This window comes from Mus caroli, chromosome 7 (assembly GCF_900094665.2).
Source record: "Mus caroli chromosome 7, CAROLI_EIJ_v1.1, whole genome shotgun sequence".
Classification (NCBI taxonomy): Eukaryota; Metazoa; Chordata; class Mammalia; order Rodentia; family Muridae; genus Mus; species Mus caroli.
In genome coordinates this window covers 141632482-141650567 of record NC_034576.1, presented here as the reverse complement: position 1 = coordinate 141650567, position 18086 = coordinate 141632482, and the positions used below count along the sequence as shown (strand labels likewise).

At 48.4% G+C, this 18086-nt stretch overlaps 1 protein-coding gene across 3 annotated transcripts in view; it reads right to left on the bottom strand.

Annotated features, from left to right (window-relative positions):
* Positions 1-18086, bottom strand: part of Inpp5a (inositol polyphosphate-5-phosphatase A) — a 186765-nt gene that overhangs the window by 6260 nt on the left and 162419 nt on the right. For all 3 annotated transcript variants that reach the window (XM_021167526.2, XM_021167525.2, XM_029479152.1), the window contains 3 exons: positions 14633-14728; positions 14465-14539; positions 6085-6158 (listed from right to left, as the gene is read on the bottom strand). In XM_021167526.2, coding sequence (XP_021023185.1) covers positions 6085-6158; positions 14465-14539; positions 14633-14728 — 245 coding nt within the window. The remainder of the gene's footprint in view (positions 1-6084; positions 6159-14464; positions 14540-14632; positions 14729-18086) is intronic.

Genomic DNA, 18086 nt, shown 5'->3' with positions numbered 1-18086 from the left:
CAGAAAAGAAAAGCTAGAGAGACAGAGATTGTGCATCACCTAATACTGCCTACACTTAAGTTCTGGGGTTCCATGTTCCCTTGGCTCCTATGGGTCTCAGGGCAAACTCTAGCCGCTGCAACAGGCAATAACTTCAGCTCCATAGCCTGAGGTGCTCTCCAATACGCAAAATACAAAAGCAGATGTTCTGATCCAGGTAGGCCTGGGAGGCCAACGTGGGGTTTTTAGCCATTCCACCTTCTCAGGGGCTTCTCAGCTGAATGTAAGGCCTGCATGTGGCTGATTGATGCTGGCAGGTTTGTGCACGCAGACTTATCTGGAAGCAAACCCAAAAGGGCGGGGGGAGGCAGGACAAACCAGCCCTATCTCACCTCTCTACAGCTCCTGGAATATTCGTCATAATTAATTGCAGTGCTGATAAAATTAACAATTGTCCACCTGTGCTGCCTCCACGCTGCCTTCCTTCCTATTTGCCCCTCACAGTCTGTCAGGATGTGGGCAGTGGCCCTTTGCTGGCTGTTTGCTTGCAGTTTGGCTCATGTGACAAGGCTAGGCTCAAGATCTGGGCAGGCAAGGCTTGGATAGTGTTGCCATGGCCCCCATGACCACACTGTGGGAAGCACAAAGCCTGTTGTGTTTGAAAGTCCTAGGGTACAGGCCTAGGGTGAGAGGCAGAGGAAGCCAGTGTGATTCATGCCTTTGCTTCAATTCTTGGCCCTTCTTGGACCATGAAAACAAGCTAAAGAAAGTCTTTAGGTAGCACTGAGGCAGTCCTCAGAAAAGGGAGAGCAGAAGGGTTGAACCACCCCACCCCCACCCCCCGCCGCTATGCCAGGCAGGGGGCCTCTCTGCTTCCACCTAGCAGAAGGTTACCTGTTCTCAGTCCCTGCACTGCTTTTAAAGTTGAATACACAGCACAGCAAAGGCATCAGCATCAAGGACAACTTAGCCCTGGCCCATGTGTATCACAAAAGGAGTCTCACTGAGGACACATCTACATGTACAGAGGTCTGGAGACACAATGAACAGATTCTGGGTTTCAAAGATACCAGCTGCTATTAAATGTCTGAAAAGGGAGGGTAGGTGAGACCACAGCCAAAGAAAATGAATGGGGCATCTCGGATCATGGCAATCCTGAGATGCTTAAGTAGAAGGCCCTAGCAGCTGAGGTGCCCAGGAATGTCCTGGTGGCTGGAGGTCTGAAGCTGGCGCCTGCCCCAGCTCCCTTTGCTATGGTTTTAGGAGCAGCTTGCTCATGATGGTTGTAGAGGACCACAGCTTGCAGGCATGGACTCTCTGTCTACTGGTTCACTTACTGTCCCCACACTGCATGGACTCTGTACAACCAGGACCCAGTGATCGACCAGCCCCTGGCTTCCTTGCTCCCTGACTGTGTTCCAAGCCATAAATATGAGTCCTGTTTCTGGATTTTTGGCAAATGTGGTCAATGCTACTTGCAATGTTGAACTTACTGGAGGTGAAACAACCATGATATGAACATACGTGTTCTTTAAAAACATTGACCTTATGCTATTTGTTCACTGAGAGTGGTGCTTTTCCCATCCAGTGTTCTCTGAGTGAGTACCCCAAAATCTTCTGATCTGTATAGCACTTGAACTGCCCTTTCTAAGTTAGCTTTGATTTGGGCAAAGTGTACACGGGACAGAAATTCATCAGAAGACCCCACTGAAGGTGGAAAATAGCAAGCTGGTACGTCAGTAGGTCTGGCTGGTAGTGGCGTGCACACAGGATCTCCTCGAAGAGTCCACTTTATGTTGGCTTGCTTATACAAACTTTGACTGCGGATGTGTTCTCAGGGCTTTTGTACTCCGAATGTCCATTCCACAACTGAGTAGAATTTTGGTTACTGCTGCTTTGGGGTTACTTACTGGAGGGGGATCTTCAATCCTCCCAAGATCCAGGAGGTAAAACTGCTCATAACGGCACCAAGAGACAATGGTTTACGGGGTGCTGTTAGGCACTGATGAGGCCAAGATTTCTCTGGTGAAAGCAGAGGTGCTCGGAGAAGAACCAGGCACTGCTCTGTGTCACCATCCTTGGTGGCAGACTCTCAGCTAGGGAGATGCCTGGGCACAGTAAATACTTACGTTCCCAAACCCCAGTCCTGGGAAACATGGTTTCTGGGGGGAAAGGTGTGAGATACAAGCACCCAGGCACTTTGTGCCCCAGGTCAGGCAGGGGGCATCTCAGGCCACTGCTGCACAGCAGTCCTACTGTGCAGCTGTCCATGTTTGGGCAGTGCCACTCCTGAAGTAGGCTGACAGAGTCTTCTCAAAAAGAGGTGTCTTTCTGGGATTGGTTGTGATGATGTTTGTGGTCAAGCACAAAATTCACATGTCCAGTGGGCTGGACAGCCCTCCCCTGTGAGGACATGTCTGCTGAGGTCAGTGCATTCTGATGTAGTACCACGTGCTCTGGAGTAATGTCTAAACCAGCATCTAAAGCAGGCTGCCACCACACACTATGGGCCAGGTCCACTCAGAGCCCAGAGTATTCTCAATACAGCACTGTGGTGAGGAGCTACAAGTCAGCAGAGAGAAAAGCAAAGTTCCCATGGGGGGGGCGGGGGGGGCAGGGCTTCTCCCTATGCACCTGTCACTTGTCTAGTTGAACTTTTTTTTTTTTTTTTAAGATTTATTTATTTATTATATGTAAGTACACTGTAGCAGTCTTCAGACACTCCAGAAGAGGGCGCCAGATCTCGTTACGGATGGTTGTGAGCCACCATGTGGTTGCTGGGATTTGAACTCTGGACCGTCGGAAGAGCAGTCAGGTGCTCTTACCCACTGAGCCATCTCACCAGCCCCCTAGTTGAACTTCTAAGTAAAATTTTAAATGTGGGAGGTTGCTGTTCTCTTTTATATTAGTTTTATTTAGAAAATAATTTTTTCATTACAATGCTACTTAGTTAACATGTAATGAGTTTATTATTATTATTATTATCATTATTATTATTATTTTAAAACAAAGGAATAGGGACCAGGGAAATCAGCATGTACTTGCCACCAAGACTGGTAGCCTGAGTTTGGCCTGCACACACACACACACCCCCACACACTACACACCCACACACACCTACATATTTTTGTGCATACAACATGCCTAAAGCTAATCTCTCTCTCTCTCTCTCTCTCTCTCTCTCTCTCTCTCTCATCTTGAGACAGGGTCTCACTATGTCACTGTGTAGCATTGGCTGTCTAGAGCTCCCTGTGTAGACCTTTGAGGCCACAAACTCATTCCTCTGCTTCTTAACTACAGGGATTAATGGTGTGCACCATCATACCAGCCCAAGACTATCTATTTATTATAGTCTAAGAGTGTCTCCAGTACTTACGAGGTCACACACTGCCACTTCAACCCCCAGCTCCTTCCAGCTTACACTCTTGCTTATTCCTTCTGTACTGGAATGGCTCTCCAAACCACACATGACAACACAACAGGGACTATGAATTGTTTGGTGGTTTTAGGTGCTTTGAGACAGGGTCTCTATGTATACTCCAGGATGGCTTCCACCTCCTGATCATCCTAAGTAGCTGAGATTACAGTCATGTGCCACCACTCTCAGCTTGCCAGCTTGAAAACACAGTGGAGCCAAATGGAGAAGGAGCATCAGTGCTTCCTGGGCAGTCAGGGATGTCACCAGTGTCTCAGGAGGTGGTAGTGGAGGACACTGTTGTGCATCCTGAGTTGTGAGGGCAGGCCTCAAGAGCCTTTTGTTGAAGCCCATGACAAAGATGCATGCTATAACTGGAGAAGAGGCCAAAGACATCTCAGAAAGTGGACCTGACCATACACTGGCTGGAGCGGTTCAGTTTGGACGACTCCCCTTTCCCCCATCTTGGGAACCTGAATGCTGTTTCTAGATAAAGGGGAGTATCCATTACAACATCCCCTGACATCCAGGATGCCACCTTCTTTAAAGGCCACTTTCCTTACAACATCCCCTGACATCCAGGATGCCACCTTCTTTAAAGGCCACTTTCCTTACAACATCCCCTGTGGTGAGTCACATAACAAACTCAGTTTTGAAATAAGATTATGGTCACCTCAGGCGCACTCTGGCACTCTTTGCTGTACTAACCAACCTCCCACAGGGGCTACTCCTGGGTACTGTGCTGCAACACACCCCTCGATAGACATCTCTGAATGCATGGATGGTTCACACACTCTTTCCTGTTTGTGCGAAAGATTCTGCCTTTAAAATCCACTGCTGCCTCTGTTCCTTACTCAGGGGAGCTTATCCTGACAAGCAGGCTGGAGGGAACGGACCTTCAGAGGCCTTCAAGATCTCCTTCCCTGAAGGTTTATACTAAGCCCCGGATGCTGGGGTCATCATGCAGGGCTTCTTGATAACACAATATTCAACTGACTAAAACACGCCAGTGTGTGAAGAGGCTTCAGATTGGTGAGAAAGTGGCACCTGTTCCTGACAGGTGGGGAAAGCAGCTCCTTTGGCTGCCATGTGGGTCATGGGCTCTCTCTTCATTGCTAAGGTTTAGACTACTCTGGATTTTCAGCCTAGTTGAGTGAGTCCTGCTCCATAACTTTGGTGTGCAGATGACTTTCAACACTGTAACATTGAGAGAAAAAAAATCTCAAGACAAATGCTAACTTCAGTCCACAAGTCTTGAGGGGCAGGCATGTCCTCATCCCACTGTGGGCCCTGTGCCTCTTAGCTCTTGGCCATATGGGTCCCATTTCTACCAATACCCATGATTCACTGGGGCTATTCCGAGTGCCTAAGAGACACATGAGGGTCAGAATAGGTCCCTCAATATTTGACAGGATGTACTTAAAAAGTCATTTTGTTGCTTGTCACTGTGGTAGAGGTTCTGCTGGTTAGCACTGGGCTGTGCTGCAGGGCCATGTACTCCAGTCAGAGTCTCATGAGGTAACCTCCTTGAGTCCTGCTGCTTGGAGCCAGTATGTAAGTATCCAGTAGCTTGGCCTGGGCACCAAACAGATGTCTGGGAGTTACTAGGTCCTGCGGCTCCTGTTTCTCCATCCCTGAAACTCTATCCAGCTCCCTCACCTTAGTCTCCTAGGTCAGGGGGTTATGGGTTGGCAGCTGAGAAGGAAGCCTAGGTCTGTGCAGGAGTGGGTCTTCCCACTGCCATGCTTGATCACATACAGTTGGCACAGAGCTGGGGTGGCAATAGCAGAGAGGATAAAAGCTGGCTGGTTCTCAAGACACATTGGACGTAGGACTCTCATTCTGAGGAAAAGATCCCTGGTATTTCCTACCAGAACAGGCACCGGCAGCATGACCAAGTGAACAGAATAGCTCAGTTGGTTGCAAAGTCCCCTCACCACTTTAGGTCATAAGACTTGGAATCTGACATAGCCACAGGGCTGGGGAGAGGAACACCCACAGCCACTGAAGCTTATGCCTGCAACAATCCCTTATCCTTAGGAGCCTCCTTCTGTACACTGCTAGGAGGAGGATGCAAAGGCCAAGAGGCAAAGCACAGCTGCAGAGGATGATGGGTAAATCTTGAAGTTTGGTCCACCACACAACACACATTGCTTTCTGTTAGGCCTTTGGCCTTCCTTTCCACCCCAGAACACCGAGGCCTGGCTGTCTGAAGGGAACCCGGGCTGTTGTTGCGGATATCAAGATTCCTGGAGCACCACAGCGCAATGCCTCAGAGCTCTCCCGGGAAGCCGCGTGACAGGGACTCTGAAGACTCTGGTTTGGTTTGTTTCACATTGGGAAGAGGTCTTTAAAACATAGAATCATTTATTACTCATAGTTAATTCCTTTCTTCAGGCCATGGAAATGGTATAGGGAGAAATAATTCATACACATGGGTGCACACATGGAGACAGATGTACAGAATACAAGTACACATATGCACACAGACATGCAAACATGCTATGGTGACATACACAGGTGCTTATGTACACAGGGCGCATACATGCAGACATGTGTGCACATACTCATGTTTTTAGATACACGTATACACACATGCATGCGGATGCATACACCAGCGCTGACACACAGGCACACCTGAGGAGGTCGCTGGGAAGGCTGCCTGCTTCAGCAGGTGCAGGGCCCCTTACCTGGGGGGGAATGAGATGTCCAGTTCATACAGTCTGTCCTTAAAGACAGACAACTCCTTGTCAAATTCCAAGAGCTAAAGAAAAAGAAAGAAGAGAACAGAATCACTTGTTTTCCTCACTAGAAGACGGGGTCCGTGTGTACCTGGGTTGTGTGCAAATTCCTAAAAGTCAGTATGACAGCCATCCAGTGTGATCTAACCCTGCTCAGAGACCAAGATCCACTGCCACCAAGACTCAGGTCACCAGCCTGTCTTTACCACCCAGCTGCCTCTGCTGTGAGAAGTGCAAGGACAGAGCTTAGCTGCCTGGCTCTGCTCACAGGAGACACGGGAAGACTCCCCGAGAAGCACGCATCCCCTGCATGGGGCCCGGCAGTCCTTTCCATGGAGAGGGAAAACGACCAGTGCTGAGAGTGGTCCTCAGAGCGAGCAAGGGCAACCCAGCACACTACAACTGCAGCCAAGTCTGCACACTGCTGCGAGCGAGCAACATTCACTTCCTCAGACACAGGAGGCGGCAGACAGCCGGGCTCCCTCAGGAGGCTTCCATCAGAGTACTGTGCCTGCTGCAAGGAGAGGTCCCACCAGCCATGACTGTCCAGTCACCATGAACACCCTGTGGGATACTATCCATTAATCATGTCCTACCCCACAGCTGTGCGTAGCCGTGGCATCGCACTGGGGCTCCCCTTAAAACCACACCGTGTCTTCATCTCTTCCTTCCTCCTCATCCATCATTCTTGAATGTGCAATTACCAGCATGTGTATACTGTAATTACTTGTGTGCCAGCCTGCTTCCTGCCTACTGGTGTGGGTCTCCTGCCTGTGTGCCTTCTCAGAGCTGCCTTCATCAGATCAGCACCAGGCTGGGCGCCACTCCTATCAACCAGAGTGACTTTGAACTGGTTAAGGATCAAGTCAAAGGCAGCTGAAATCCCCCCTGAGGTGATGCTGTTTATGGGAGAGGAGAAAGGGGTAAGCCATCACTCCAGACAGTCCCCTTGTTTAATGTCATAACCTCAGAGCCATGCGGTGGCATACTGGATATTCACAGACTCAAGCCAGAGGTCCTCAGACCCTGGCTGGCGTGGCTCCAACACTGGCTTCTTTCTGTCTGGTACTACTTTGATGAACAAAAGAGGAAGATACATGTTTGCGTAGAGCTGTCATCTGTGTGAGTCAGGAGCCAGTGTCCCCCACAGGTCTAGGTAGAAGCCTGAGGCAGCTCAAAGTTAGAAAGTACCACAAGAAACAGGTGCACTGGACCAAAGCCCAGAGGCAACTGCTAACTGCAGTTTTAGGAAAGCGTGGGTGGAGCATAGCATCCCACTCTCCTAGATATCTTTTCTCCATGTTTACTGTGGACTTGTAAGGAGGACACGCAACCTTGTGGGATCTTCTGAGTGGCCTCTTGAGGGGCCACTTCTCTTCTCTTCTCTTCAAAAATGACCAACTGCTTCTGCCTGCTGTGGTTCTGGACAGCCTACTGCCTCCCATGAGTTATATGCCAACTTCTTCAGGCTAGTGTAGGATTCCCTCTTCTTATTTGAAACAATGCTGTTTTACTCAGCATCTGAATTCTCAATGCTTCCTGCTCAGGATTCACTGCTTCCTGATCTGCAGACAGGTGTGAACACAGGCAGGTGGTGGCCAGTGGGATGTGGCCCTCTGTCCACCCACCCTGCCCCATATCGCCTGCTACATCTCTTAAGTTGCAGTGCTGCTCTGGGTCACACGTCCTCCTATTCCCCAGTTTGCAAACTTTGTCTTCACTCAGCCTTGGTATGCATATGTTAATTTCAGCAACTATAATTCTAGAGGCTCTGTATGTCCTCAGCTATCAGGCTTTTTCATGGGTCTTCTGTGCCTTTGTCTATTGTTTTCAGACTCTTGATCAAAAGTCGAGTGTTTTTTTTTTCTCTATGCTCTGCAGACTGGGGTTGTGAGCTTATCTTTGATGGTTCAATGCTTGAGAAAATGAATGTAATCTACCTTCCAGGATATTTTAACCCAGTCACAGAAAATGGCAGACAAATTCTTGAATCCTCACAAGAAAGCTGTGGGTTGGGCATCCGTTGCCCTGTGGCTACCTGGTGGCCCGAGGCCCAGTCCTGACACGACACCTGTCTGGGCTACGGAAGCCATCAGAGTAGAGTCTTCTTGCCTTTATGGGTTCAAGGCCTGCTCTGCCTTCTACCCTGGCTCTGGCCTGTCTTCTAGAAGCAGCAGGGGTACAAATTCTGGAAACACATATAGACAGGGACCCTGCAGAGATGGAATTTGAGCCAACATGATTTACTTAGCCTTGGAGAATGAAGTGCTGGTTTTGTGCCAGGTTAAGTGTTGCTCAGATGTAGGCAGACACTACCTTTGGCTACTAAGGTCCACAGGATTTTGTGAGCATAGAAAGGGCAGCTGAAGCATCTGCATCTCTAGGTCACACCTTCCTCTGTCTCGTAGACTCATTCTCTGCACCCACCACAGGCCAGAAGCTCCCTGGGCACGAGGAGCCCAGATGAACAGGGCTAGCCAAAGGTCCATGCCCACCCACTAGTCATACAATCCAGCTTTCCAGTTCTCCAGCTCTGCCATGGCCCTGGTATCCAAGCCATGTGATCAACATTAAAGCTTTCTGACAAGCATTTTGTGCATGCACGCACATATACACACACACCACAATATGTGTGATGGTACATATATAGCACTTTATATATACATGCACATAAATACATATACTCATGCATACATACAGATGCATATAGACACACACACACACACTTTACTTCAAAGCTACGGGCTTGGCTGAGGGAGTACATGGAAAACTTCTTGTATATGTTCGTCTTTGCTTCTGCCTTTGCATCGAACCACCACTAAATGCTGACCTGGTCATGACCAGTTCTGGACATTCCCCAAAGTGTGAAGAAATGTGATGCTTGCCATTCACATGTATGGCCATGTGAGTATTAGGATGCTGAGTCTCTGACCTGCACATGTGTGGGCACATGAGTGGGTGTCACTGCCACTCAACATTCTCCAGTTTTAAACCCTCTCAAGACACTGCAGAGCGGTGCCAGGATTCCCTAGGGGCCTCTTCAGGGTCAGCATCTATTTCTGGATGGCAAGTTACCAATGTAGGTGTCATATATCTCCCTCCATGTAGGGGAAGCTGCTGCTGCTGCAAGGTCTTGCCAGAAATGTTCAAGCTAATAATGGCAGATCTAAGTATCAGCCCATTGCACACTCAGGCACATGCGCCAATAGATAGAACCATATACAAGTTTGTGAGAAGACCAGTGTGAAGAAAGCCTGGGCTGGAGGTGTAGGGGTGTGTGTGTGTGTGTGTGTGTGTGCGTGCCCGAGAGCTGGGGGGATGTCAGCAGCTGGTAGAGATTTGGTCTTTCCTGTTTGAGGTATTAGACCACCAATGTACTAAGGGCACTGTCACATCATGGCCTCTGTTCTAAAAAATACCCTTCCTTAATTTTATAATATTTAAAGAAAAAATAATGACTTTGGAATTAATTTCAGATTTTAAACTGCTTAGCTGGTAAGGAAGCTCAGGAGTGGCAAGTGAAGACCAAGTCTTTGGTCATTATTTAGAGCCCTAGTCCATGTCACCCACTACTTCCACATACCTAACTCACGCCCAGCCTCTTGCTGGAGGAGACACATATGGAGCCTGCCTCTCCATCCTCCTGCTAGCTGGTGCTGCCTATCAATAGACATGCTCTGGAACTCAGCTGTACAGGCTCTCTGATCACACGTTCACTGTACTTCTGTTGTGCTTAGGATGGGTACACACGGGACCCGCTGGCCCCTGCTCAACCAGCTGGCTCTGACAGGCTGGTGAAACCCTGATCCTGTGTGACTGCTTGTGGAATGCCTGCTGCTCCAGGCCTGCCACATCAACAGGATGATGGGGATTAAAGCTGCTGCCACCACCCACCCAGACCATCAAATGTGAGGGGTTTCTGATTGGAAATTGCACCACACTGCTGGTGAATTGATAATTTGTATCTCTTTGAGATTTTTCACAAACATGATAACCAATTTCACATGTATCTTAAACGTTCTTCTTGATTACAAAGTGAAAAGCGGCAGCGATGTGTGTGGACAATGATAAAGCAGCCGCTAGCCTCATGCATCTGTCAGGAGCCGTCCCAGCTGCACAAATTCCACTGTTGCTGCGTGGACACCGAGCTGATAAAGAAAAAGGGGCTTGGAAAATCAATGCACCCGGAGCCCAGGCGGTTGCTAAACACACAGAAAACATCTCTATCCAACAGGCCAAGCACCTAGAAAATTCCCAAGCCCTGCCCTGGGACAGCCAAGGAAAATTTAATCTCTCCAAATCCTCACCAGGGCACTCCATCCTGCAGCCCTGACAGCCACACTTATAATTAATTATACAATTTCGATGGGAATATCGACTAAACAAAGCTATAAATCATAGAAAAAGTCAATACGCATGGACACATTCAATCATGTCCCGGCCAATGATTACTACTCTTAAAATACAATAATTATTTTCAGGAGCCAGCTTGAATTAAATTTCTGTCAGACAAGTACAAGACCGGTGGCTGATGAAGGATGCGATGGATTTTGGGGGCTGAGTCCGGCGCGGGCACATCCATCCTGCAGACGGTAGTTTGTTTGTAGTGCTTGTGGCACAGCGTGTTCAACCAGGCCACGAGGATGAGATTATCTCCAATGCTCATTAGGCTGAGGGGACTCGATGCCCAGATTCTGGCTTGAGTGATGGAGGCTGATTCCTCTGAATATGTGTGACCTGGGCAGAGGCCAGGCATCAGCAGCATGACCAGGACATTGCTGAAAATGTGTCTCAGGTTCTAAGTGGCAGCTTGTGCAAGCATGGGTCCCTGGAGCTCCAGGCACCTGGCAAACCTGTTGACTTCTGGATAAGATTCTGGACATCGCAGAAGGGCATGAGTCCCAAGAAATCACCATGTGGAATTGTCTCCCACTTCAAAGCTGCATTCTTTTATACTACTTACAGTTAAACATTACAGTTTAACTTACAGTTAAAACGCTTCCTGGATGTTCAGACTTTTAAGAGAGGTCCTTTCTTTACTTACTAAGCAGCCCCCAGTGACCTCAAACTTACAATCCTCCTGCCCCAGCTTCTCAAGTCCATGATGACCGACTTGTTCCGTGTCTGCACAGCTGTACACGCCTAGTACAATTCTTCTCCTCCTTATTCCTTTCCTCTTCTTTAAAAGATATTGTGTGTACATGTTCATATATGTGTGTGCTGGGTGCTTGGACACAGCTGTGTACATATACACGGAGGCCATAGCTCAATATGAAGTGTCTTCTTTCTCCATCTGATTTTGAAACAGGACTTGAATCTGGAGTTCATTGATCCAGCTAGACTTGCTGTCCAGGCAAGTCCCAAAGACCCTCCCCTTTCTACATTCTCAATGCTGAGATAATAGATTCACACCTGGCCTTAAACAAACAAACAAACAAACAAACAAACAAACAAAACAGCCCAAGGATACTGGGGATCCAAATTCAGTTCCTTGTTTGCATGGTAAGCACTTTATCCACTGAACAACCTAGCCACACCCATGTTCTCAACCCCCCACCCTTTTTGTTTGTTTCTTTAAGGTACAATCTCACGTAACCCAGGCTGGCTTCAAAGTCTATGCAGCTCAGGATGCCCTTGAATTCTCTCCTCTTGTCTACAGCTCTGCAGTAACAGAACTACAGGAATAACCACTTAAATTTCACCTTAAAGAAAGGCCAGAACGGTGTGTGCTGAATGCAGATTATCTTTCAGAGAACAAGGCTGGTCATTCCAATGGCATAGCACCTTCTCTGTCTAGATGCTAAGACAGCCATTTGGAGCCCTTAGACCCCAGTGGCATACTCCTGGATGTTTCTAGGACACACTTTCCAATTCCCCCTCCCAGTGCTGCCCAAGGTCAAATTATATCTTCTCCTTAACTGCTGGAGTCTCCTTGTCTGTCTCTCTGCTTCTTCTAAAATCTTCTGTCTCCTTTTGGCCCTTGCATCCTTCACTTAAGGGAACCCCACTTGCTTTTTGCCTTGCACAAAGACCCAAGTGACCTTACCCCACTGGCTACGAAGAGCCAGCTCTGATGGAGGCTCCAAGGTACCTTCCCCAGCCTTCACTAGGTTTGGACCCCATGCATAGGGGACAGTGTACATCCCCTAGGTGCTCAGGCTTACATGGGTTCTTGCTCTACTCCTTTCTTTTTCTTTTCTCAGACATTGCTACATAGTTTGGCCTTGAACTCATCAAGTTCTACTCTGTCTCCTAAGTTCGGAGATTAAAGGCCCAAGTTGCTCTACTCTTTTGTAGTGAGCTGGAAGTAGCCTGTTCCTGCAGATGTCTGGCAGAATAGCATGAGCATTGCCCTAGGAAAGGCCCTTGAGAACTACCAGAAGCCATAGTCTTTGAGTGCCTGAACATGCAGAAAGGGACCAGAGGGCACCGAAGCAGACAAGGGTAAGGAATCCATCAGAGACAGCAGCAGGGCACAGTGGGGAGAAATGGTATGAAAGCCTCCTATAGACAAGCACCAGTAGAACTAGAGATGCTTGCCAGGTGGGTCAGGCCTGCCACAGCAGTGAGGATGGATTCAGGCTCACAGAAGTTGCTGGACCCTGGGCTGGATGGGTAGCAAGAAACAAGTATAACTTCTTAAGAGAGGCAACAACACGGAGTGTGGGACATGCCAATCACTATGTTCTGTGGAGCTAGGCCATGGGTGGGAGCTTAACTTGTGCCATGATAAGCTTTGTGCTATACACTCTACCTTTGTGAACAACCCTAAATTACACTGGGCCACTGTATGACAGCCAGCTCCCAATATTCCTAAAGTTCTTGTTATCTGTGTCTGCCAGATGTAGGAGACAGACATACCATTAGATGGTTTTGAAGGGTCTGAGGGATGCGAGTGGCCTGCATTCCTTCATCTGCATTTGATGTGCTCAGCTTCATTCTAAGTACTGTGCATCTATCCCTTCATACCTTATGAAGGAAAGCAGGCATCCAGCTAGTTAAAGGCAAGTCAGAGGTAGTAAACATGTACACACTTGCAACAGTACCTGACCTGAAGTACCTGGGTCTGGACCCAGCACCTGCACAGGCTCCTACTCTTGGACCACCACTGAGGGAAACGTCCTCAGGACAAGGTAGCTCATCTCCTACTTACTTCCCCCTGTGGGGGGGCCACAGCTGGTTATGGACAACTTTAGAAGTCTTGGGAGCTGGCTGTTAGATACAGTGGTCATGGTATAGTTTAAGTTTAGGATTGTCCACAAAGGTAGAGTTTATACCACAGAGATCACCACACAAATATAGCTCCCACACCCCAGCACAGCTCTACATTTTACCAGAACATAGAGATATACACATAACAGTTACCCCGGAAATAGGACAAAATTATACTGCATTAAATAAAGACAGACCAGCTAGGTGACTCAGAGAGTAAAACCACTTGCTATCCAAGCCTGACAACCTGAGTTCAATCCTAGTAGAAAGCTTAAACTCACCCCTGAAAGTCATTCTCGGGTTTTCACGTGACCACTGTGGCATGTGCCTGCTCACCTGCACACCAAGCATGCGCCTGTTCACTTCACATGCACACCGTGCATGTACCTGATCACAAGCCCCAATTAATTGATTATTAAGTAATGGCCATCCTCAGTGGCAGTCTGCATGTGGCTTACATCAGTACAGAGGCCCAAGCCTAGATAGAGATGCCTTCCCAGCAGGCCTAGTCTTGGTGGTTTGAGTGGCACATTCTCAACGGACATTTTAATTTTCATTCACGTGCTCATATATAGCACAATGGTATATGTATGATGAATGCATTCACATACAAGTGAGACAAATGCAGTTAGGCATAATTGCACACACATAGGTAACACAATGCACATGAACATGGACATATGTACTCAGGTACACACACACACACACACACACCTGGAATATACAACCCTACTACAAGGACATGAGAGCTTTCTCACTCCCACCACCAAATATGTGTGGCTTCTCTCTAATTAAAATAAGGTTCCCAGCCCCTGCTACATACCTAAGGCCAGGGACTCCCCGTTTACATGGTAGCAGGCAGGACGACTGCAGTGCTCATGGGTCACAGGAACTCTGTGCTGCCCGCTGACCCCTAATAATTCCGGCAGCCTAGCTTAGCCTGACCCAGCCCCAGCCGGACACGTCACTCCCACTAAGTCAGCCCACAGCCTGGGCTTAGAAGCGGAACTCTGGGTGGCCTAAACACGTGTAGAGGTGCTGGTGATACTCCAGGGCAAGGACTGTCTCATGGGGTCAATCCAGGGTGACCACACATACGCCTTAAAACAGAACTTACCGCAGTGCCGTTGTTGTCCCGGAAGACATCCTGGTTGAAGTAGTCGAAGAGCTTCTTTTCCAACTGGAGCACGACCTGCAGGGTCAGAGACGCCTTAGTGCCCTGCACAACCCCACTCTGCAGGCCAGGTATGGTTAGTGGCGCCCACCCTTAGTCATGGCCACTTACCTTCCGGTCATTGTCTGACTCCCGAAATATCAACTTTACAACTTCATTGGTATCAGCAGCGCGGACTGTCTGCATTGTGGCCTTTGTGCAGAGTGTCTGCAAAAACGGAAAGGATGCTGAGTCCCAGTCTATCCACCCATGTCCCCAGCGGGCATCACCCAGGGCCCACGATCAAGTTTCCCAGGGTCACCAATGGGAGGGGAAGGAGACCAGCAGACGGACACAGAGGATTCACATCCAATCCAGGAGTCTAGCCTTCAGTCCTTGTGAGCTCTTCCTCAGGAGGCCACCCACCAGACTACAAGGTTCTGGCTGAGTGTCCATTAGCTAATGGTGCAGCACAGATGGCACTTCCACAAAAAGCAAGGCTTGGTTAGCAGTGCCCACACTAGGCAGCAGGTTGAATCCTTCAGCAGGGCTGCCCCTCGCTGTAGTGGGTTGCTCTGAGCCTCCCCCTGCTCAGTGGGTCAGGCTAAGGCTATCAAGCTGTAGTATGCGTCATGGCATGGGGCACTAAGCCTGTAGGCCCAGGGGTGGATGGTCAATAGAATCTCAGGAGACTCTGATAACAAGTCCTAGGCTCTGGACAGGAGTCAGGAGAACTGAGGGCAGCATGTAACAAGGACATGACAAGACATGAAGTCTGCAGTTGCTCAGCCAGCCTGTTCCACCAAAGGAAGGGTGGCTATGGAATGACCACCAAGCTTGTTGCATGCTTGGCTGTGCTGTCTTTGATGGTCCTGGACCAAAAGCAACCAGCCAGAGCATTGCTTGATAATTAAGTTCCTGTCTGTTGGAGTTAATCTCGATACAGGCAGGAAGGGGTCAAGAAGCTCATTCCCCAAAAAGCAGGACAAAGTTTGGGCTGCCCCTCCATCCCACCAGGCACAGGAGCCACGTCCTCACATACACCCCAATACATAGAGCGCAGGGGCCTAAAACTAACAAGGAGGATGAAAACACACAAATGACAAGGCAGCACAAGACTCCTAGAGACAACTGCAAAACACCTATTGGACGAATGAAGGCTCGAGTAACTGCCTCCTGCCTTGATGGTGAAGATGAAGGGAGTGGCTACTCTCCAGGCCAACAGGTCGGGTATACAAAATACATTTAAACAACCAAGTCAAACAGAAAGCCAGAACCTTGTCACCTAGGCTGAGATTATAGAAAGAGTTAATTGGGGCTACTGACAGCCCACAACTGGGCCATATATAAAAGAAACTTATTTTTGAAAAAGAACAAAGAGAAGGAGTTTTAGTTAAAAAGAGAGCAGTTTACTGGAAGTAGCTGATCTCCGTACAACAGGATCCCTTGGGGGTCTATACTGGGGGTCTATCCCAGAGAACTGCTCAAGCTCAGGACGCTGCAGCCTCATTCCTGCCTGGGGCCCACTGAAGTATCAGACACCATTGGGCACAAATCCCTAGGTGCTCCCAGGCAGCTGTGCCAACATAGCACCTATCCTGTAGGTAGATGGGGATAAGGGGTGAAAAGAAACAGCCCTATGAGTGGCAAAACTCAGTCCAAACCTGACACTCCCAAAACACACTCCAGGCCAGGCCATTGACATTCAAGGCACAGATCAGCTAACCCAGCCAAGCCCCTAAAGTGGCTTTTGGACTCTGTGTCACAAATCAGTCTGGCTCCCTTGGAACTGTGGAGGATTAGGACAAGTACCCAAACAACCAGGGGCATCAAGGCCATCCAGCCCCCTGCATCCCATGGAGGTCCTGGCCCATCCTGATGCTAATGCGCTTAAGTGGCTTAAGCTGCTTTCTATGAATGGGGAAAGGCTCTGGGTGGGGGCAGGCAGAGGGCCATTGTGGCCACTGCAGGACGGTTCAGGAAATTCATAGTTGTGTCTCCTTGAAGGCATCTGCCCTAAACTGTTAAAAACCCTGCTTTATCTCACCAAGCTGGCAGCTCCCAAAGGATCAACATCTGAAGGTCCCCCAGAGCTGTGCAAGGGCCAGCCACCCCGCCCCTTTCTCCCACATCCCTTCCCATGGAACCTCCCCATTCACAGGTTGTAAAGGCTCCATCAGGAATGAGCAGGCAAAGCGGCCTTCTCTTGGCCTTTCAAGCCCGGGAAGTCGTGACCACTCATGCAGAAAGCTGCCAGGCCCAGCCTTTCCGGCTCAACCTAAGGAAGGGATTTTACTCTTTTGAAAGGAGAAGAAATACCCCAAATGCTATTTTTAAAAAGCCATCTAAGATCTATTTTTATCACCAATGGCTGCATCACATGGCAAAAGAAGAGGTGGCTTAGCTCTCAAAGATCGTTTTGTCTCCTGGAATATGCTCGAATCACCCATGTGCCAAGGATGTTCACCTGCCATTTCTGGTTTCTTCTTGCTTAGACAGGTACCAAAGCATGATGCCTAGTCTGGCGTCCCCAAGCCCGGGATACTGATGACAGCAGCAGACAGCTGTTTTTTGTGCTATCAAACCACACGATTTTTACAGCTCATTAGATCTGCACAAAGCTACCCAGTAATCAGATGCCCTCATGTGCATGCAGGCATTGGTCAACTCATCACAGGGACTAAATCTGTTCATTCCCCGTCCACTCAGCTGTCACCAACACTCCTCACAGACATCAAAACTCTATTAAGGACAAATAGCCTGTTGGTCTTAACAGAAGACCAAGTCTTTCAGATGTAATGTTAGTCTGTTTAGAAAAAGCAAAATTTACCCATGCTTTTTTTTAAAAAAAACTTTGACATCTATATTCTATCTATCTATCTATCTATCTATCTATCTATCTATCTATCTATCTATCTATCTATCTACCTATCTATTTATCTATCTAGTGAGATGGAGGTCTCTCTATTACATAGCTCTCTGGCTGTCCTGGATATTAATGTATAGACCAGGCCTGGCTTGAATGCTGAGAACTGCCTGCCTCTGCCTCTCTCTGCAAAAACAAACAAACAAACAAACAAACAAAGATATTTTTAAAATGACATTTATCAACTTGTGTGTGTGTGTACACGTGAGTAGGTGTGTGTGTGTGTGTCACTGTGTACATGTGGAGACCAAAGACCAGCTTTTGGGAGTCAGTTCTCTTCTTCTACCATTTGTGTCCCTGGGATGAACTCAGGTCATCAGCCGTAGTGGCCAAGCCCCCTTTCCCACTGAGCCATCTCACTGCTCCTTATCTGTGGTTTTTGACACACAGGTATACCTGGGGCTAGACAGTCACAGCTAGCCTCAGCTGGCCTCCAACCTCAGAATAATCAGATTCCAGCCCAAACAAGGCCCTTCTCACACCTTTTCCTTGCAGGGCAAGGGAGGATGCAGCTATCTCACAAGGAGATGACTTCTCATGCCCAGGAGAACCTTCCCATGTCCTCTAGACACTTTAGAGTCTGCTTTTGTAACCTGAGGAGGTTTTCAGCATGCTTGCAATTTTGGTAGGTAATTTTTTAAACTTTTTTTTTTTTTTTTT